This window comes from Pithys albifrons, chromosome 1, assembly GCF_047495875.1.
Source record: "Pithys albifrons albifrons isolate INPA30051 chromosome 1, PitAlb_v1, whole genome shotgun sequence".
Classification (NCBI taxonomy): domain Eukaryota; kingdom Metazoa; phylum Chordata; class Aves; order Passeriformes; family Thamnophilidae; genus Pithys; species Pithys albifrons.
In genome coordinates this window covers 6,754,003-6,776,896 of record NC_092458.1, presented here as the reverse complement: position 1 = coordinate 6,776,896, position 22,894 = coordinate 6,754,003, and the positions used below count along the sequence as shown (strand labels likewise).

Here is a 22,894-nt window from a genome sequence, read left to right as displayed (position 1 = left end):
TATTAGTAAGTGCTGTAATGGTGGTTTAATATCTCCTGGGTGTACTAGATTCAACTGCCTGGCAGAGCACCTTCAGGGGACTGCCAGTTCCTAACTGATAATAGTTGGCTGGAAAAGCATGCTGATACTATCCCATGCTTGTTTCCATTTAGAAATAGCACTCTGTTAACATTTTTTCAGAAGTTTCTGCTTTACTGAGACTCGTTTCAAAAGTCCTCAGTTAGAAAACTTAAAACCTTTTTATTTGTTTGTGAAATTTTAGGCCTGCCTTTCCTTGATTATTCTGTCAAACCAGTCACTCCATGCAATTTGCTGCACAGCAAACAAAGTAATAGCATGGTCTATATGGCATATCCAGAACTACAGCAGTAGCTAAATCATTTCTGTCAGCAGGTCCTCAGTCAGTATGACAAGGTACCTTCATTCTAAACATAAAAATTCATGTAAGTGTTCAGTAATCAGAAAGCAGCAGCAAATATGCAACAATTCTTTAAAAATATATCACACAGTCTAAAACCCAGGAATGAAAAGCTTTTTAACTTCCCAGCAAAATAATTCTTTTATCATATTTTGAAAAAAGGGCTTATTAAGTCATTTAGAATGAGCTTGACAAAATTTTGCTCTGAGTTATACACATGTAAATTTAAAGCAACTCTGTTATGGACAGTGGAAATTCTTACATCTGAGTTGCCATCTGAGTCTCTCCAAAGAATTTTATTTTTTCTCTTTGTTTAATGTATTAGAAAAAGTAGTTTGCTTTCACAAACATTGAATCAGCTCAATAGATTGGAAAGAGTGACTGAAAAATAATCTTTCAAATGCATTGATAATAAAATACTTCCTGTCTAAATGCATTTTGTAGCCTAGATGAAGTAAAATACAGAGTCATGTTAAATTTAGACTCTTTTGATCATTTTCTATTCTTTTTTAGTCAATTTTCTGACATACATCATAATTATGTATCAGGCAGTCATTTCAGTTCTGTTTATTGAAGCAGAAGAAACAATAGAAGAAAACAGCTAATACAAAGTCTGAAAGTTCAAAATGGTTCAATTCTTTTATCCCTTGTATAAAATTATTCAGGTTGTTTCTGTTTTTTAAAAAGTGTTTGCAGGCTGTGATATTTTTGTTTGTGTGTATCTACTCATGTAGAAAGGGTATTTAATCTCAGGTAACTGTCACAATTCAAATTGTCTTACTACTTTTATGACTGTGCCACACCATTGTGCTAGTAAGGAGTCTGGACAGCTCTGCTCACTGAACTCTGTTGCTGTGGCGTCTGAAGTTCCTCTTAGCTGTAGGGTCACACCAGCAAAAGTGGTTCTTTTACCCATATAGCATGCTTAGTCTGGGTCACAGGAAGGACACAATATCCTTTATTGATGCAAAGTACTGTTTTGCTAGTGTAAGTGTATAGTCATGGAAACATCTTGCTTGGAAATTCGTTGTTATTCTCTTCATTCTGGTTAAACTGCAGTCAAGTACTTAATGCACTCTAAGGTATCCTTATTCCTATGCAGCAAGTTCCTCCTGTATCACTGAGCTTTATGATTAAGGGCAATTTGACACCCTGCTTTGACTAAAAGCATTGCATCTACCTGGAGCATGAGATAGGATGGGAAAATATTTCCTACTAGTCTGTGAGAGTTCCAGTACTGTGCATCCTCCTTTACAGAAATTGCAGATCTACAGAAAGACAGGGGTTTTTCAATCCTGTTGTATGTGTCATAAAATTATTTTAATTAAATACTGACAAGAAATGAATGTGCTGTTCTTAAAAAGGAAAAAAAAAAAGAATGGAAGTGTAGATGGCTGCTTCAATGTCACTGTATTTATTGTCATACCTAGCAAACAGGTCTTACAGTTCTCACAAAAAATTAAAGCTGCATTTGTAGTAAAGAAGCAATATTTTCTTGGCCTCTTGCCCTCCAAAGGTTACAGTGGTTACCAGGACACACATAGTACAAGAAAGAAAGATATAAATCTTCCCCTAAGGCTTTGTATCTTTTAAGAAATATTTGTGTAACTGTATGCTTGGAACTTTTGTCCCCAGTACATTGTAATGCAAGCATATTTCACTCCTCTTCCATTCTACAGGAATTTTCCTTTCGATGCAAGCCCAGTGTGTTGGATTTCTCTTACAATTCAAACTTCAATAAGCCATAACTGTAGCCATGCTATATTAAAACACTGATTCTCTAACCATATCTGAAGAAGCTTTAGCAGCCTCATATCAAAAATTATGCAGAAGAGGTCAATACCATTGTTTTAGTTTCTGGAATGGCAAACCTCTCAAAAGCTGTGGTTGTTAACAAATTACAACCACATCAGCACCTTCTCATTCCCTCACTGGCACTGCAGGTCATATTCCAAACCTCAACACATGACCTGTTAAATTAGTCTGTTCTCTCGTTGTCAGAGTGAGAGAATGGCACACATTTCCTGGGCTCTCATTAGATTATACATTTCAGGAAATAACATTTGCAAGAAACAGTCATCTGTCATATCTGTATGCAGCATCAATTGACTGTCAGTTAAGTGTTTGTTAATTTAGTTGCTTACCTCACTAACACGCAGAATTACTGGGAAATGCTACCTCATATTTAGGACAGATTGAAGTTTCCCAACAGTAGAACATTTAGGGATGTATTGTCTAACCCTTTGTGCTCAGCAGCCCCTACCCAATGGGCTTCAGAAGGTGGCTGTGCAGGCAGGAGTCGTATGCCAGAAACTGGGAACATGGAATCCAGAATAGGTGAGAGGCAAGCAAGGGACCATCTCCACTGTCTGCCATGCCATTTGACAGAGCAGATGCTTGTTGTCTTGTGCTGCTTTACCCTTTGGACACAGACAAGTGTGTGGCCTTTGCTGGTCTCTTGGCAGCACTTGGCTTGAGTGCTTTGGATGAGGTTCCTGCCTCAGTGCCTCTGATTTGGGCACGAAGAGCTGTCAAGACAGCTGAGCTTTATTCCCCCAAGTCTTCACATATCAGGGGAGTGAACCTAAAAGAAAGCTTTTGTAGTGGATTGTCTTTCTACTGGGACAATGTGAAATCATTGTCTGAGACATAGTTTGTTGGACTTTTGTTCCTATGTGCTCTTTGTTTTTATAACTGTATGGCACTTCTAACAATTATAATTCAAATTTTAAGTCTCTTCTTCAGCTTCCCTATTCTTTTGTAGAAATGTTAATTGTGTAGTAACATTAAGTATTCTGCAATCACTTTAGGAGTATATCTCTAACTTTCTTCCCAATGTCCAACACTTCATGGTCTATTAACATGGTTTACAGATCATATATGGGGTCACTGTTTGTGGAAAGACAAGTGACTGTTGGTAGGAAGTGCCCCTGCCCATGGTGGTGTTGTACCTAGAAGATCTTTAAGGTCCTTCCAACCTCAAACATTCTATAATTCTATTACTGCATGATGACAGGAGTTAATTTCTAGGAAAATAACTATATTTTCAGATCTGATGCCTTCTTACACTGCACTGCAGTGTCTTGAAGACTGGCAGGCAGGAGTCATTACAAATGTGTATCCTCTGCTGAGACGAACGTCCTGTTTCTGTGCATGCGGTAGGCGAATGAAACCCATCAGGCACAGTTTTCTGAAACAGGGGATTCACATTCCTGAAGAAAACGCAAACCTGACTGGAGTTGTCTTTCTGTATACCCTAGCAGTTAAATTGCAAGCCAGTAGGTTGGCAAGCCAGGCCTGTCAAATCCTGACTATGGGATGACTGGAGCAAGTTATTCCAGGTTTACCATGGAATGGACAAGCGTGGGAGATTGCCATGGTGGTTTAAAGCCTCGGTGATGAACGACCTGATTCATTGTAAGCATTTGGCTAATGAATACACTGAGAGCCCCATGGGGGAAAAGTACAGGTTGAAACTGCCTTGCTACAGACAGCTGAGTGTATGCTTGGCAATGACAGCTCTGCTAGAAGAGAGCTGCTATAGCTGGTTTGTTTTTTCATTTTGGGTTTTTGTTTGGGTTTTTTTGGTGTTTTGTTTTTTTTTTTAATTTGTGCAGCTTGTGGAAGCATTATTTCAAGTCTATTTTGAGATTAAACCCCTAGATGTGAATTGCATTGAAGCAACTGTCTCCCCTTGTTTCTCTGACACAAACACAAAAGTGAATCCTGATGTGCCTCCTTCTCTTTGTACACGATACTGTAGGTAAGCTCTAAAACACATAATGGCTTAATTAAACCAAACCATCTGTTTCAAGTGAACCTGTTCTTTTTACTGCTGGTTTCTGCTCTGTTCCTCTGCTAAGTTGCCAGTTCAGGCCTTAAAATACTGCTTAAATCTCTGAAAAGTGGTATTTATTCTTAAGAAATCAGAACAGCAGGAGTATTTGTGTGATGGCATATCTGTGAGCAGCAGACTTAACAGCTCTTTGATTATCTCCAGATCCTTTATTTTACAGATGTTTGACATCATACATGGTTTTCCATTTGAAATAAAACCCTTGCTGTGAAAACAGTTTGTTCAACAGCAAAATCATAGATCTTTGGAGACTCCCTGAATAAGAGTATCAAAGAAAACAATGGTCTAATATGAAAAATAACATAGTCCTTAATCTCCTTCAGATGTTCCTGACTTTGTTTTTGGTAGAAATAGACCCAAAAATTTACAGGCTGGGTTGGTATCACTTCTTCTTTTAATATTATTTCAGATGGCTAAACAGAATTAACATGCTTGCTGCTGGCTATGCAGAAAGAGAGAGGATCAAACAAGAGCAAGGTAATGTCTTGTTATTTTTTATTTCTGTCAGCTTTTAACATAAATTGATCTGTTCTCTTTTCCTTGCTGTGTATCAAGCCCCATTCTCATCATCAGAAAGCAATTCACATATGGCTATCATGGCTGTTGCTTTAGAAGATTCCTTCTCTGTCTGGGGTTTAGATTAGCTCCTCCAGATTCTGATCCACAGACACTGGATTATTTTGGAGAAGGCCACAGAAGGTAGCTAAAAGCAGCAGATATACTGTCAGTAAGCTCTTGTGTGTAGTACCAAGGAATCAATGTCCCTTGTCAGAAGAAACTGAAGAGTCTGCAAGTTAAAAAGAAAAAAAAATTTAAACATTGCATTTGGTGCTTGAATTCACAGAGGGCAGAAGTACATGAAATTGGTCTTGGGAACAAAATCATTCTTCTAAAGCCTGTTGACATAATTGGATTTCCCCATTTTAAGGCCACTTAAATTTTGTGATTTCTACTGGTGGTACTGTGTTGCAGTGTATGGTACAGTCCTGTTTGCATTTCATTTGGATGTGCAGGCTTACAGCATTTTGCATCTGTTTATTTTTGGTGCCTAATATTTTGTGGGTTAAAAAAGCAGCATATATAATGAGTTGGTTTGCTTTCGGTTGTTGCAGTAGAAATCCTGTTTGCAGGCAGCAAAAAGAAAGGGTCCATCCAATTGTGTTGAGAAGGTTGTTTCTTACAATTGCCAGTGACATGGATCCACAGAAGTGTCCTGTCCAACAAGCTGCTTTGGCAAGCAGACAGCTTTTGAATCCATGCTCTTTTTAACACAGCAGGCACCAGAAAATTGCAGCGGTCATGATGATCCAGACCTTATCCAAGTGCCTATTTGCCTGCTACCCACTCAGAACCTCACCCTTTAATACTGTGACTCTGAAGCCTTCATTAGAAAGGTTCTGGGGTTTGGCCCCAAAAGCTTACAGCTCAGAGCTGCAGTGGCAGTGCACTCACTATAGTGTTTTCTTTACACAGAGCATATTTGTAGCCGTTTTTCAGGGAGAGATATGTTCAAAAGTCTATGGCAAGGCTTCACAATTTGCCACATGATGTGTGGTTGTGGTTCTGTACCAACCTGTGTGACAGCAGCCTTAGCTGTGACCATCTGGGCTGATACCATGTGCATCTTCCTGAGGAGAAAGATGAGTGTGGTCTGTCTCCCTGCAATGTGTTGTTGCAGTGCCATTTTCCTGGGAGACACTGTCTAAAAAACTCCTTCCTCTGGTGAGAAGCAACAGTAACTTCACAGCCAGGTAGAAACATAGGAGTGTAGGGTATTCTGTAGTGGTAGAACTTTAAAAAACAGCATCAGGAAATTATGTCTGCCTGATTCATACCCTGATCACCTCACCACAGAGAATCCCAGTAGGATGAGCCTGCTGTTGAAGAGCCATGTTTTACAGCATGCTGATATAATTTGGAAGGTTATAATGGGAAGGATTTGGGGTGCTATGTCACTCTTGCACATAACTAAGTTGTATCTGCTCTTTCCTCATTTCTAATCACGTCTTCTAGCAAGTGCAGCTGCTTGTCCTGGGAGTGTTGCCCATACTCTTGTTTTAGTCTGGTATGGTCCTTGGCACATCATTTAATTTTTACCACCAGGCCCTCTGCATTCACACAGCCCAGGATAGCAGCACCATGCTCACTGTCCTCCAGTCACGTTCTCAGTGCCTCCCCAGACTTAAAAATGAGTTTGGGAATCCATACTTCCTAGGCACCACTACAGCAACCTGTTTGGAGAGACCTGTATGCCATCTGTCACTGCTTGAAGAGGCTGTGAACAAACTCTGAATCTTGGAGTCTTCTAGGAAATCCTCTGTGTTAGCATTCAAAGCCAAATTCAAACTTTTGTTGGCAGTAGGTTGGCACTAGGATTACAGTGCCATGTGGGACAGTAATGGGAAAGGTGTTATGTTATGCTAATGCTGTCCAAGTTCACAATTGAACACAATACACCTTGCAAAATCCAAATGGATGTGGAGAAATATTTTTGCTACTAAGAAACCACTCAGTTATAAAATAGCAGATCATCCAGCTGCTAGACATGAGATCACCAGCATTCAATTCTCATGTATCCTATTATTAAAATATCTCGCTATTGAAAATAATCAGTGAAACCCCACTGACTATGGAAATTACATCCCAGGCACTGGCAGAGTTCTTTATTACCACTCTTAACACCACTCACTCATTTTGATTTGTTCTATAGAGGTAGGTAGAACTATATCCTCTTTGTGTTGCTTAGTTGTGTTTAGTGTGGGAGTCCGTATCACATTCCCCCCTCACTGCCATACAGTTTTAATGCCTCTGGTGATTTTCCCTGGCTCCCAGCATAAGGGCTATTATACAGCTCAGTAGTGTCTCTAATTAACAGAGGCATCCAGTTAGCAAAGTTAAAGCTCTCTATCACTTCAAGCATTTTTGCAATTACAGAAACTGGGAAGCTGGAATTTTCTGTATTCAGTGCCTATACCAATTGTCATCTACATATTTGATTTGACAAAAGGTTTTTTATTTCTGTTCGGTTCAGCCTTTTTCTGCAAAGCTTTATAATACCTCTGAAACAATTCAATAGTAGTTGTTCAAATCTGTTTCTATTAAGCATTGAATGGTTCTGAATCTAAGTGCATAAATATATTTCAAGTGTTTCAGAGATGCACGAATCACGGAATTGTGGGTGTACTGCTGAATAAAATGTTACATTCTGTACAGAACAGTTTTATAAAAATACCATCAACTTTCCATATTAAATACAATGAATGTTAGCAATACAGCAAGGGACTTCCGTGGACGGAGAAGTTACATACTTGCTAGTCATATACATCAGAAGGAAAAAAAATAAACTTGCTTCTATAAGTAGAATATATTTAATCAGGACTTGACAGGTCAATGTTTGTTTATATTTAATATATGCAGTCCATTAGTCATTGAGAAAACTTTAAAGATATATGCCTGATGCATAGAGCTTGTCCATCAATGAATTGGAAAAAATCTGCAGAGAGAGATGCAGGAACTGTTTTATAGCATCATACATGTTTCACATGGACTGTGGGTCAGCTGCCAAAGGCAGAACACTTTTAAAAGTTGGTGAGAGGCTATTTTCATACATTTTATCTGGAAGTTGACCCCTGTGACTTCAGAAATTTTCTAGACAAGCTGTAGGTTGCCAACAGAATTCCCTGTCTGAGATAAGGTGTGCAAAAGCGTGATTGTACAGTGTGTTCTTATGTGTGGATTTGATAGCAAGAACACCTTCATATTTTTAGCCGAAATTGGAACCTGCACTGAGACTGCTAAATTTTACTTTCAGAATAAACAGCTGAGCTCCAAGTCTGCAGAAATGTCACTGAATGATGCAATTCTGACAGATCTCTCACCACACATCATGCCATTAGGCTGTGCTGTAATAGGAACAAACATGTCTATATGCCAATATTTTCAGGTGTCTTAAGTTGCTGGAAATAAGTTTTCTTAAAACTAGGATTTATTTAGAAAAAGAGTTTTCACTGATTTAGTCTTTCATTCACCAAAAATTAATTATTTGCAGATGTCTAGAGACATAACTGTTAGGATTTTTTTATTTGGTAGTCATGAAAACTTTCTTTATGCAACTTATTTTTTATACCATTTTAAGAGAATCTCTCAGCTATAAGCTTGCAAGAAGCAAATCAAAAGACTCAGAGTTCAGAATTGCTACTGCATGGAAAGATTAAGTAGATAATTAAGGCTGTCTCCACCATTACTACAATCTAAAAATATACAAAAATTTAGGGACACTTGTGTCTGGATGGTGTCATTTAAAGGTAAGTTTTCGTTTTAGGTCTTGAGTAAGATTAGATAAGGTAAGTCATTAATCATACAATACAATAATCATAATTGTAACAAAAAGTCATTAAGGTCAAAATTACCTGTTGTGTCAGCTTGGATTTTTAGTTTAGATCATTCAAGAAGCAGCAATCAATCTTTTTCTCCTTATGTATCAAAGAGAGTGTAGTAAATCATGCAGTTCATTGAACACTTACCAGGCAAAGTGAAAATTGCCTGTGATTAATCTGTGAGTAGTCTGATCTAAAGTGTCCTACTGTACAATGATGTATCCAAATACTGAAAAGTAATACAGTCAGAAACAAAGTGGCAACAGAAAAGTTTGCATAAGTCTTACAATGTATAAAAATGTAAAAAATTATCCATCTTTAACTGTTGGCATTTAAGTAGTTTTCTTTTGTAAGAAATGTTAATGTCCAGTGTCGCTTTAGTTAGATGCTGTTCTGCTTCAAAATGCTTGTAACAGAATAAATATAGATTCTGATGTGGTATATTTTTCCATGTGTTTTCCCCTTTCAGATAAGCTTGGCCAACACTTGATTTCCTGCAAAATGAAACTTTATAGCCTATTAAATTTAGCCAACAAGATCTCCATCCTTTGTACTTTCTCATCCGTGTTTTGGAGCTCTGTTCTTAAATGTCATTGTCATTTTTTTCCTTACTGTATCACCTTTATGTTCTTGCGTGGCTAACAGGACAGCAGGTGTTTTATGAAGCAGATATGTGATATAAAATTTTACTGTCTTATCTTAAATGCATCTGTTTAGAAACTGAACTGGAAAACTTGTGTAACTGGCAGAATACAATGGAGAAAATGCGTAGAAAAATAGCATTAGTTATTCATGTATGCAATAACCCCTACTTGTTGGATTTGCCAGTTGGTGTTAATTACCTTTGTTGATGTTATTTGCAGACAACAAGACTTTAGTGAAGTTACATTTTTCATCTTTTCCAAATTGCAGCAGCCAAGATCTAGTGTGTCATCATTCACTAGTATTTCACTCTTAATAATACCAGTGAAGGAATTTCCTGTTGCTTTTGTGAAAGCAAGTCTCTGATATACAAATGCATCAAAATGTGTTGTTAGTTTTTGATCTGATCCATATGTAACTTGTAGATTATTGGAGTGAGAGTGACAAGGAGGAAGCTGACACTCCATCAACACCGAAACAAGACAGCCCTCCGCCCCCCTATGACACATACCCGCGGCCACCTTCGGTAAGTCACCTGCTGGCTATAGGAGTGTCTGCCTCAAGTGCCACTTTTACCTATTCCCCTGCCTAAGAGTATGTGCTTGTGCTCATTATGGCACTCTCCAGTCTGTGTTTTGAGTCAGTGCTTGACTTCAGGCATTTGTTAAGTAACACATAAGGCTAACTTTAATGGCCATCGTTTCTGTTTTCACTGGTTTGTAGAGAACAGATTTATAATCCCACTTGCTGTGCAAAGTAGATTAAGTTACAGAATTCTTTCTTCCTGTTCTTCATTCATGACGGACACCTACTCATCCATGCAATCCCTCACCAGCCCCTTACAGACTTTTCTGAGAAAATGTTATTACCTCAGCAACAACACAGACTCTTCTCTAGGGCTCCAGCAAGTGTGCTGAGAAGCTTTACAGTAACAAATTACACTTGCATTTCCAGAAAAATGCCAACATAAAAATGTTCTGTCTTGTATTGCAAACAGCAATACCAGTTGTATTATGAAAAGTAGGTTTCCTTATAAATTGTATTTAAAAGGGATTTGGTTTTTTTTCTTGAAGCATTTGTTGATATGAAACCAGATTATAGATCTCTAACTTACTCTGCAGTGGCAATTTTAATTTTCAAGTTTGTATACTCATTGTTAACTAATGTGTCTTACTTGAATATAGTTTGTGGTATGAAAAACTGGGAAAGGTGGGGGAAGAGACCATTCATGATGTTTGATTTGAGTGCAATACTTTATCTTACAAAATTATAGCTCTTTGAATTAGCACTGAAGCACTGCAAACATGATGCCAAAGAATTTTTTAGCAAGATAGGAAAAGAACAGGCATTTGGATAGCATTTTTAAGATTTTTAATGAACCAGCCACCTCTCTTTTATGTCTGCCATAGGGCCATATTCTGCAAAGTTTTCTGCAAATAATTGTATTGGCTTCTTTTATAGATTAAGGGACAGAGTAAAGATACTTATTATTAATAAGTATCAGTATTTGACCTATAGGTGTGACATGTATGAATATGGGCATGCATTGAAGTTAGGATCAGTGCAGGTTAATCAGGTAAGTTTGTGCCTTCGTTACTGAACTGGGTGCTGTCAGTGATAAGGAAAACAGTATTACTAGCAGTAGGTCTCAGTTTGCAATGATCTGAAGGTTGCTCCCTTGCTGACGTTGTAGATGAGCTGCACAAGCCCTTATGTGGAGCCAAAACACAGCCGACTGTCATCCACGGAGACCTCCCAGTCGCAGTCATCCCACGAAGAGTTTCGCCCGGAGGTGGCAGGGAGTGCCACTGACTCCCCGGTGCGCAAGACGGCGAGCCAGCGGCGCTCCTGGCAGGACCTCATAGAAACACCGCTGACGAGCTCGGGACTCCACTACCTGCAGACCCTGCCGCTGGAGGACTCTGTGTTCTCCGAGGCGGTCGTGGTCTCCCCCGAGCACCGGCGGCAGTCAACCTTGCCCACCCAGAAGTGCCACCTGCAAGACCACTACGGCCCCTTCCCCCTCGTGGAGGGTGAGCGAATGCAAGCGCTGAATGGGAATGGGGGAAAGCCCCGAAGTTTCACTCTGCCTCGGGATAGTGGCTTCAACCACTGCTGCCAGAGCCTTTCGGTCGGTGCTGCCGATCACCACGAAGAAGCACAGCAAAAGGAGGTTGAGGAGGAGGAGGAGGAAGAGGAAGGCAAAGCAGCAGAAGAAAACCAGGAAGATAAAAGTAAGTATGGGATATTTCTGTGGCTTTTCAAGTGTCCTGTTTGTATAACATAGAGGTTGTTTTTCCTTTTTCCCTATCAAAAAAACCCAAAACTCTTTCAACAACCCCCATGGTTTACCAGGTCCCCCTTGTCACACACCCCTTTGATCTGCCTCATGTACAAGCCTTAATAATCAGAGTGCTGCATGACCTCTCATGATCACAAGACACTTCCCCATAGGGTAGTCACCAATCACCTACTAGTAATTCTTAGTTATAAATGGATTTTGCTTCAATACTTTCTTCACACGTCCACTTGCACAATATCCTCCCCACTGACACACGTGTGTTCCAGTACACACTTAGTAAGATTTCCAGCCAACCCCATCCGGTCTGTAAAAACCACTTGGTAAATCCTGGAGTGCAGGGTCAGGCTGTGATTATGTAGTATCATAGAATAGAGTCATAGAATCGTCAAGGTTGGAAGAGACCTTTAAAATCATCAAGTCCAACCATCAACTTAGCACTACCACTGTAACCCCTAAACCCTAGCACCAGATCCAGATGCCTCTTAAACACATGTCCAGACAGGCAGATCACAAGATATCCCAGGATCTGAAAGAAGCTGAAAAAAAGAGGATATTTTCCCCCAGTTCCTCACCTAGTGATCTATAGAGACATTTAAAGAACATTTCAAACAAACAAATAATAGTAGAGAACAACTACATGACCAATGAGGCCTAAAAGGAAAGAATTTAACACTGAGTAACTGTCACTTGCATGGCACATAAACTCCAAAGAGATTAGTGCTACTTGTCAAAAATAATCCAAATAAACAGAGATTAGAGAAGGTCCCTTCCCCTCCTGAACGTGTAAACACATTTCTGTGTCTGTTTCATGCTCTGTCCTTCACTGTCGTTTATGGAGCTTCTCAGCATGTGCTGCTGGCAAAGTGGAGTTCATGCCCAGGTGGTAGGGTCAGCCAGTGAAGTCTCATCCATGAATTGTGGGGTTACACTGCAGTTAAGTTACCTGAAGTGGCAAGGAAGGCAGGATGACCCTTGAAGCTCTCTAAGGGTCTCTGCTATCTGTTCCTTCAAATTTAGCGTTTTTCCTGCAGTAAAGGAGTATAAAAATGGTAAAGAGATAGGAAAGGGTGATAAAAGCTTTGGCTAATTACCTGCCTAAGTTAATTCATTAAAGTTTACACCATTGTTGAGCATTGAAATTCATGTGGTTGTTATTTAGTCTACTTGGGAGAGAGCAACAGTTTTCCTTTGCCCTTATGCTTTAGTCATTATGTTCTAAACATCTCCAGTTCTTGATAAAGAGAAAAAAATTATTTCTTTTGCAGATACTAAATTTGATGCCATTAAAAGTTTTAAGAGGTGTTACTTCAGTTGTGTTCATTCATGACAGTTTCCTAAAAACCCATACATTTATTAGGGTAATATTAGACTCTTACAGACTGTGAAATGAAGCTGTCTAATTAACAGAGTTAAATTGTATTAACCATGCAGAACATTTTATTCTATTTTTAGCCTTCAATTTTGGTTTCCAAATGGGTTTTTGCTGCTAGCAATATAAAAATATTTTTTAAAAAAATCCTCACAGAAAGTGGAAAGGGTCAAAGAGACTTTCCATGGTCTTTGCTGTGCTGTTTGGCATTACTTACAGATACTGCTGCAGTGTCTAAGTTTTTAGGTGTTTTAAATCTCAATTTCAATTCTTTTGGATACCTGGTTGTAGCATTTTATAGCATGCTAATTACTAATAAAGAGCTAGTGTTTGATTTCATGGGCCAGAACTTGGGCTTTTCTTCATCTTTCTACACCAATTTCCAAAAAAGGAGAAAAGAAGTTTAATTTTTGAAGTGGTCTCCCTGTATACACATATTTTTTCTTTGAGTGAGGAGATTTTCGTGATTGAAGCTTTAACAGGAGATTATTTTCAAGACATTAAGGACCAGCTAGACAAGTTAAGTGCTCATGATGAAATATTGACCATGAAATTATAAAACCAGAAGTAAAATACTGTTTCAGTCTGTTGAAAAGTTTTAAGTGTTGAATTGCTTGTTGCTATGGCTGCAATGTTCTGTTTGCAACGCTGAATGTTTCCAGTGCCCTTTACCAGTGAAAAGCTGGAGGGATTTCATGTAAGTGGTGTTCTTATGTGCAAAATCCAGTTTTTGAACTGCAAGATTTGCTTATATCTGCTAAGTCACTGATAGGATGGGTGTCCTTGTGTGTGCTACCTCACTGCCCCCTTCACCTCCATTGCTGTGAGAAAATGAAACATTGCAACTGGCTGGAGTTCTCTTTTAGAATTGCTTTAATCTCACCTTGAATGTTCCCACTCGTGGTATCAGAACCTTCTAAGTATATTTATTTCCTTTACACATTTGTGATCCTGACATAGTTCTGGGGTTTTGGATGTTTATATGTGTTCTTGTGTGTACATTTATGTGTTTTAAAGCTTAGTCATTCCTATTGCTTTTTGTGCAAGATGAAAATGCAGCTCTTTTGCAGTTGTTGATGTACAAGTTAAATGTCATTGCCAAAAGTTTGTTTTCTTAGCTTTTTACATTCTCACTTTTAAAACTGTGTGAGTTTAAATCAAATAGTAAAATGCAGTCCTGTTTCTTCCAACTTCTTCTGCAGAATTGTTTTCAAATAACTGCACCACAAACTAGGAGCTCCACACTTCTTTCAGATGCTGTCCCCAGCTGTCATAATTTAACATAGTTCTGTTGACTTTGTACTAAAGCTATGCTGATTTGCAACAACTGAACATCTCTCAGTCAATCACTGCCTTATGCCTTAGATGTTGCAACACTTTACTGACCCTGCAAATAGTTCTGCGTATCAGCTCTGCTGCACTGTGTAGATATATATGCTAAAGTGAAAATACAGGTTGTCCCTTCCTATGTTTACCCATTGGGACCTAACTTTGTTGTGTGTTCAGTTACTTCTTTTTGTCTTGTTGTATCACATTAACAATACACTGTTAATCTTTAATGGGTTGCCTTATTTCCCCAATGACTTTTATGTAAATCATTTAGATGTTCCATATTGACACCGTCCTGTAGTGCTCTCTTGCTTTGTAATCAAAGAGATTTCTCTTGTGGGATATTTGAGTTTCTCCATGTGTTTGCTCCTGAGGCTGTGCAAATGGCAAACATTCAGACCTGTGGCACCACACGTCCTCTTGCTGTGTTGTTCAGAGGCAGCCTGCACAGGCAGGGCAGGTCAAAGGCTGTGGCACAGTGCACTGCATTTCTGTGAATCAGTTGTGAAGGACAAGTCGGGCCTTTTCAGGGTTGTTTGCTGTGAGTGGAAGGTAATAGAAGACAGCAGTACATCATGGCATTATCACCCCTTCCTCCCTGCCCCCCACCACTCTCTGCCCTCTGTGTGTTTTGACAGATTTCACCATTTAATGCCAAAGAACACTTCCAGGATCCTCTTGGGAGACTTACTGTTGCCGACCATGCTCTAGTGAGACCGCACACACCAATATGATGTTCAAGCAAGGTCTAGAGTTTATTCAAATTACAGGTATATATCACCTTAAGTGACCCCGCCCCAGGTACGGAGGTCTGATTCCATAGGCTGAGGCTGGAAACATGTAATTTTAAGGTGAAAACGAAACTTTGTAGGCTGGTCTTTTGGACCAGCTGAATTAGGAGTGGTAATAACTCATTGCCAGGTTTCGTCCCAGGAAAGCTTGCCTCATTTTTTCTTTTTTTTTTTTAATTGCTTTTGATAGTAGTTCCTTCATTTTCAAAGACTTCTTTGGTTTGTGGGACAGTAATGGGAATGACGAAGCTTCAGTATGTAAGAGAAGCAGATAACTAGCTATCTAAAGTGTGTGGTTCCCTACAACTTAGCTGCAGAAAAACCTGCACCTTTTTTACATATTCCCCAAAAAAGTCTTTGGAGAACAGCAGTGTCTGTGGGAGTCTCTGGTGCTGTCATCTTCTCAGAGAGTGCTGGGACAGGAGTTCTGCTGCTGGCTCCATGTGCTGCAGGATTGACCAAAGGAATATTGGCACATTTTCCAGAGAACTCACACCTGGGATCTGCAACAATGTGCAGAGCTCTCCACTCTGCCAGCTCCATAAAATTTATTCAGGAATGTGGATAGGAAAGCACTGATGTCTGTGTTTGAGTTTGAAGAAGTATTTACAGTAAGCAGAAATTACTTAGACTGTCTTCCCACTGTTAAACTCCATTTTCTTCTGCTTTATGCCTTGCCTATTTGTTCTCCTGCTTCTGCATTCTTGAGTACTCTAATTCCACCTGACATGTGTTTAAGAACTTTTTTGTTGCTACCCCATCATTGTAATTTGTGAGTATCTTCTATATAGAGTGGACAACTATAACAAAGCATTAAGTAAATTCCAGTACATCAGTGTCTGCCTTTCTGGGGCAATTGAAGGCTGGAAGGCACTTGTTTACTGCTTAGATTTCACTCTCCAGAGTGTTTACAAGGTGTAACATGTAACCTGTGTCACCCTGAAGAGATTTCACAATGTTTCTGAATGTTGGGCACACTCACACATATTCCCTGGCATTTTACTCCTTCACCACAAGCTCTTGTTCAGGTTTGCAACATTTCTTGGCATCTCATGTTTAGTCCCACAGTCTTGTGAGTGCTGTCCCAGAGGAACACAATAACCTCATGATCCAGTCTCTGAAACTGGACTCCACTGAAAACACTTGTCACAGACCAGAACAGGAGCTAATGTTGGCATTTTGCAGCTCAGGAAGATGTCCAGTCCCTGTGATGGGTTTCAGGAAAGCCCACCTTGGGGTCAAGGAGGGCTAGTCACTGAATGAGGTATCAAGTGACTTTTTCTACTGAGGTACCAAGTCTGAGAGGCAGGGGTTTTTTCCTTCTTTTTTTCCCTGTAGAAAAATTATGAACCAGCAAGATTATAAGAGAAACTGAGAACACTTTCTCCCACCCCACCTCCAGGTTGCAGAAATTAAATGCAAAGTGGCAGTGCTTTCACAAAATAGGACACAGGAGTTTAAGGAGCCCCTTAACTAGCAATGAGTATCATGCACTGTGCCCAAGAAGGTGTATCCATGAGACCACCTAGGTGGCATTTGCCTGCAAGGAGTTGATGCTAGTAAAAAATATACTCTGAATAAGGTCAGGTATTTCAGATTCTGAAATACAGTTCCAGGGAGGCTTGCCTCTTTTTAATGAGAGTGCTGGTAGTGTGTAGTGCAAATGGTATCTCTCAGAAAGATCCATGTTTGCCAATTAAATACTGTCATGAAGCAGTACCCCATGTGCTATTTCTGGATTTTGCTCCTCTGGATTTTGCTAGGGTGTCTTGACTTTGGCAGGGTTTAGACAACAGTGGAATGTGGGAGTCAGGATGAACAACGCATAAAGCCTGGATTGTGTGCACTGGAGTTGATGAGCATGTGTGACTGAAATAATAGGGTGGTTTGCTTTTCTGACCTTTCCATTTTAGAGAGGGTGCCATTAGTGGTGTCCTGTCACGTGACCACCTAGTTTTATCCACACTGAGAGGCAAGGGAGAAAGTGCTAAGATACTGTACCTTCCTCTGTAGAATTACTCAGGTTAGTAAAGGTGTGAATGCCCAACAGTGTCTTAAATAAGCAGAGCTATGAGAAATTACAGGTGATGCTTCACATGAGAAATATTCCATATGAGGCTGGTGAATAGCACATAATGCAGCACCTTTTGGGGCACTAAGGACAGTGTTATTCTAACTTACTGCATCCACTGTAAGTCCTGTACAACTAAGAGAATTTGGCAGGGTTTTTTTTTGCCTGACATCCTTCTAGGCGACACAGCCTGTGCATGTTCAGACACTGGAGTGGGCTGATTAAGCACCTGCTTTTCCTGAGCTTTGTTTCTGTGATCTGATTTTTCATCCTTAATTCCCATTTGAGCCTTCCTGTGGCACCTGACTGGGCATTTGCACTCCTGTGAGCTGAGGACCATCAGCATTTCATGCCTTGTTTACTAGGAGAAGGTCTCCATTCCTCCCACTGCTTCCAAGGCACTAGTTTTGCTGTTAACTCAGAATGTGCTTACATAAAAATGCTGCCTAGTTATGTTCAAAAATATGATCTTAAGCCTGTTGGTTTATAGTGTAAATGGTTAACCTGCACTGCTTTGCATAGCAAAATTTTCATCAGTGGCTCACAGTTTGAGGCAGGAAGGAGGCATGGAAAAGCAGGGCAAGACAGTGGCTGCCATATCATCTGGTCTGCCCTTCAGAACAAATGATTTACATACAAAATATCTGGTGGAATGGTGTGTCTTCACATATTCTATTTTATGTCCTTTTAACTGAAGCATTTAGTGCTTCATTTGTCATAAGATCCAGTGAGATCCTATGAGAGCTGTTAAATTTGAAAACTAGTGGAGGGAACAACATTGTTGGTAATCTATGTGATATCTCAAGCTAAACTCCTTTATTCTTGTTAAATTTTAAGATTTATCTTTGTCTGAATAGGAATTTCTATAAGCTTCCAGAACCAACTGTGTATTGGGGAAAATTGTCATCTGAAGTTAGTTCTTTATTTATCTTCTAACTGCCATGTATGTGTGTATGTTCAGTTCCACAATTAAAAATGTCTTTTAGACAAGCTATTATATTATTAAAATTACTGATAGGAATATTAACTTAGATAACCAAGTACTGGGAGTGGGTATGTTTCTTTTTAAGCATGTTCTTTAATTAAAATTTTAAATTTATTAAATAAAGCTTTTCCAATTCTCATATGCAGAAGCAACTCCATTATAGAAGTGAGTTTGCATTCTTCATAAAAATGATGGGATACAAAACCTCTGTATCCTGATTTTAAATTTCAGTTTGAGGGGACAAAATTGCTGGCAGTGTTCGAAAGCCAAATATTGAATCATTTATTAAGTAGCAATTCAGAAAGCAATATGGGCTGTCAACAAAAATAAGAGTAGTTAAATTTTGTGCTTGTTAGTGTTTATTCATATGAATGCATTTCACTCACAAATATATTCTTGCCACATTTAAAATTTAATTTGATTTCCATTGCCCATGCTGCTAAAAATGCAAAGGAGAGGTGAATTCCTACTTCTCTTTTGGTTTTAATAGCTTTGTGTGTCATTGCCAACAAAGGTCATCTGCTTTTGCCTGAAATATATGGATTAAATGGTCTTTTTATAAGCAAAAGAAATGCACAAGAGAATTTCTTACATGACCATTCTTTTAAATTACTTTTCCTGCAAAGTTTCCTCAATTCAGTTACTGCCAATGGAACTGTGGTACTACCCACCAGAGATCCCTTTGGGTTAGGTGGTGAAGAAGGGAATCTGTAGAAGTGAGAATGTATTTCTGGTGGGGTATTTTTATGTTCTGCATTAATTCTCTCTCTAGATGTTATGGAACTGATCTGATTTACCTTTAGTTTTTCCATTTCTTGCTGTAAGCAGGCTCTGTCTGCTGCTGCCATGTCTGAGTCTGGCTGCAGAGGTGCTGTCTTTGGGAAAAGGCAGCTCATAAATGGCAGAGCACTTCACAAGCAATAGAGGGAAGACAGTCCAGGTCCTCTAGGGCTCTCAGTTTGCCCTACTGAAGGATATGCTATTGCTTCCCAGTTTGTTGGCCTGATACATCTCAGTAGCAATATAAAAAAGGCTTTTTTATGCTTGCAGGTTCTGCCCCCTTGATTCTAAATGTGCTTTCATTCTTAAATGAGGATATGTAGCTTTTTTATATGTATGAAAAGTAAAATCCAATTTTTTTTTCTTATAATTAACATGTGGTTTTCCATTGAAAAGCGGTTTTTCCTGTCCCAGAATTTAAACATGCATTCATTTCGATTTTAAACATGAAAAACTCGCATTGTTGACAATCATTTACATTCACCTTCTTGCTGAAACTCACTGAAAATTGTTTTAAAACACTCTTAGGTTTGACCACTGCAATTTAATTGAAATTTTCCCATGAGGAAGCCATTGTTTCACTGGGATTTTTGCAGAAGTGGGATAGTTCCTCCTTGAGATGCAGCAGGGACTTGGCCTAATCTGAAGGTTTCTAAATGCAAAGGAAACAGAAGCCTACAATACAAAAGTTAACCACCTGTCATGTACATGAGAATGTTCTTTCAAAATGTATAATTTTAAATTTTCTACCTTTTTTAAAGCTAAAAAAAAATAAAGCCTTTTCTATAATACATTGTAATGAAATCATAAGAATATGGCACAGTATCAGTAGGAATAGGAGAACAGAGGAGGACCAAAATCTTTTTGGATTATATTTATTATGTCTCCAGGTGGTACCATCTGTTACATGTGGCTCTCACGTTCTTTCAAGGCAACTAATAAAACAGGAATGGACCTGAGTCAGTAGTGCTTGGAAGGACATGGAAGGGATGTAGTTTTATTAAACTACTACCATGCTGAAAGTCTGGAGGGTCACCATGTAAACACACATTCTTGTTTAATTACTCTTCATCCTGGGAAGCAGGATGGCATATTAAAGGCTTCAATGCAAACAGTCAGCATCCTCCTGGTTTTTTTTTTTTTTTTGCTAGACAAGGTACTCAGGAAAAGCCAAATATGTTACAAAGCTGTTTTGTTTGCTTTGATGTATTTTTTAAAAAGTCTTCAGAATTTTTGGATTTAAAGTTAAGATTGCCATGGAGGCCTATGAGATAAATGTTGCAGGACAATTTTTTGTGAAAAATACCTTAGCCTGTCTTACTGTCTGACTTTCCTTTTGGTCTCTAGCTTCTGAGGGTCACAGATCTTGTGTAGGTAATGTATCTAACCTGCCAGCCCTATTGCAACTTCCTTGGATACTCTTTGACTGCTAAAATGACACTAGATGCTTATGTTTTGGCATCTTAATCTCTTTACTGGTTTCCTAAACCTTTCCATTGCAGGAGGGCAGTATATGTAGGTGAAAATCTTGGTCCCTCTGAAGAGTCTAGTGAAGCTGTAAGTGTGCTCTGTGTGTTTTAGAGCCAGTGAACTAGAAATGGATTGAAATATCACCCATTTTAACTCTGCCCCTAAATCTGGAGCTGCTATACCTACCAAATCTGCTCATAAACACCTCCAGTGGTGGGCACTCTTCATTCCCTCCAGATAGTGCTTTTCATTCTTGCTGTTTTGGGAAAGAATTAATTTTTTCTCCTAATGGATATTGAATTGTTGCCTCTGCAATTTAAGCCCAGCATTTCCATTCCATTATGTCACAGGAAACAGACTCGTTCCTTACAGCAGCTATTCTTTCAAGCTGAAAGGTTGTTACGAAGGTTGGTTTAGTTTTTCTCATGGATGGTGTTTGCTAAGCCTTTGACTCCTCTGTCCTGGGTTTTCCAGATAACTCCCACCTCTTCTGCAGTGGCATAGTCCAAGCTGGGTGCAGCACACCTGGTTGAGGCCAGAAGGTTGCTTTGCCTGGACTGTTGTGTGCTCTATACTGTGATAAGTATCTGTTTGGCAACTATACTGTACTTCATATTTCACTTTGTGCTGTACAGTATCCCAGATGCTTTTCTGCTTAATGGTTGTGTTTTCTAATTGTAGTTGTTCTTATTATTCCTCCACCTTTTACAAATCCACATGAAGTAGCTCATGTTACTAAAAACCTCAGGTGAATTAAAATGTCAATTTAATTGGACTAAAACCAACCAACCAACAAATAAATATGACACTTTGTAAAACTAACAGCCTGATTAGACAAAAAAAAAAGAAGCCCTGCAGTCTAACCTGGTGTTTGCCAAGCTCTGTGTCTGTTAGCATAGCATTTACCATAGCGTTGTATGAAACTTGGCAAGGGATATCATCCCTCCAAATCATTCCAGCTTCTGAGGCTGTCCTCTGGCAGTTTGGGAAATGCTTCCTCACACTCTGCTTGTGGATTTTGATAAGTTTATTCTCTTCCACCGTTCAGGCTATTAGTGCCATCTGGGAATGTTTCTGGATACAGGGCACAGCCTTCCCTATTAACAGCAAGCCTCTGGTGTATTCTCCATCTGGGCTTGGCTGTTGCTATCAGAGGACACCTTGGATACAGAAGGTGGTTAATATGGTTAATATCAGTCACTTCTGGGAGCTAAATTTCTAGAAGGGAAAGATCCTGCACTGTCTCACGCCCATGGTGCATTTCAATAGCCAAGGAAGATATTACCCTTCAGATCCACACCTTTGTCAGCTGGGATTCCATCAATCCCTCAGAAGCGCTCAATGCTAAGAGTTTATACTAACCATGTGAATTTTATTTATAAGATCCTCTGTTGTTTTTCAACATCAAGCATTGCCAGTTCTTGTGAAACAAATTTGATAATTACAGTACATTATTAACAAACAGGCAATTTTGCAAGGATCTCAGTTCTTATTAATTATTAAAATAGTTTCCTAGCTTTGTTTTTGAAAATTGGGGTTCAAAAGTTAGAATATAAATATTTTTTTCTTTCCTTTTGTGGCCCTAAATTTGCAAGTTTTGGAACCTGTTGGTGATGGTTATGCTCCAACACTGTTGTACTAGTGTGGTGCTATTAAATACTATGATTTTATGAACAGAGCATGAAACAAGTTCTCTGTGGGATCTTGTTGTATTTACCTGAAGAAAATAGCTGCGTTTTCAGTAGGATTTTTGCTTTCTGGCTCCACATTTTGAGTACTGCAGGCTTAAAATAACATTAGTTAATTATTTCTTCTCTTCTGGATTCCAGAGGGATAAGTTTTGGGGTTTTGCCATAGAAAGTGTCACCACTGATTTGTTTAAAAGTATTGGAGTTACCACCATCGGAGAGTGAGGAGAAAGGCTGCCAAAATCATCAATTTAAACCCACCTTTCAGCCAGATTCTGAACTCTTCATTTAATCATGTGATGATTTACAGGCCTCAAGGAGGAGGCCAAATTAAGGAAACCATTTAGGAGGTTTTTGTGCTTTTTGTTTCAGGTTAAATGAAATTCAGATTTGGAGTGATGTGGGATGGCTTGGGGGATGCTCCAGATATGGCTCCTGGCACAGCCCCCAGCTCGGATTGGGGATGCCAGAGGGCCCTGTCAGTGGGCTCCTTGCAGCTAATCTGGTGTTCCTATCCATGCAAAGAGGTCTTCATGGAATACTTGAGAGCTGGTGAATATGAGACCTAGAGAATTAGAAAGTGTCTTCCTGTCATAAAAACAGCAAAATGTGTTTTAGAATTCACATAACAATATTTCAGTAGCTTCGCATTTGGCACTTAAGTGAGGTTTTTTACTGCATAATGCATATACTTGAAATTCAATATAAAATCATACTTAATCTGCAAAAAGCTTGAAGCTGATTATTCTGAGAATTCTTCTTTCTTCCCTTCCTGCTAGAATGTGCCCTGCCATTTATTTTCAATTAAAAAAAATCT

The 22,894-nt window shown here is 39.1% G+C and overlaps 1 protein-coding gene across 9 annotated transcripts in view; it reads left to right on the top strand.

The window, feature by feature from the left end:
• Window positions 1-22,894, top strand: part of CNKSR2 (connector enhancer of kinase suppressor of Ras 2) — a 209,991-nt gene that overhangs the window by 160,249 nt on the left and 26,848 nt on the right. For all 9 annotated transcript variants that reach the window (XR_011697485.1, XM_071551813.1, XM_071551983.1 and 6 more), the window contains 3 exons: window positions 4,684-4,751; window positions 9,718-9,818; window positions 10,986-11,526. Coding sequence is in view for 8 of the 9 variants with exons in the window: in XM_071551813.1 (XP_071407914.1) it covers window positions 4,684-4,751; window positions 9,718-9,818; window positions 10,986-11,526 (710 nt within the window). In the remaining variant the exon portion in view is untranslated. The remainder of the gene's footprint in view (window positions 1-4,683; window positions 4,752-9,717; window positions 9,819-10,985; window positions 11,527-22,894) is intronic.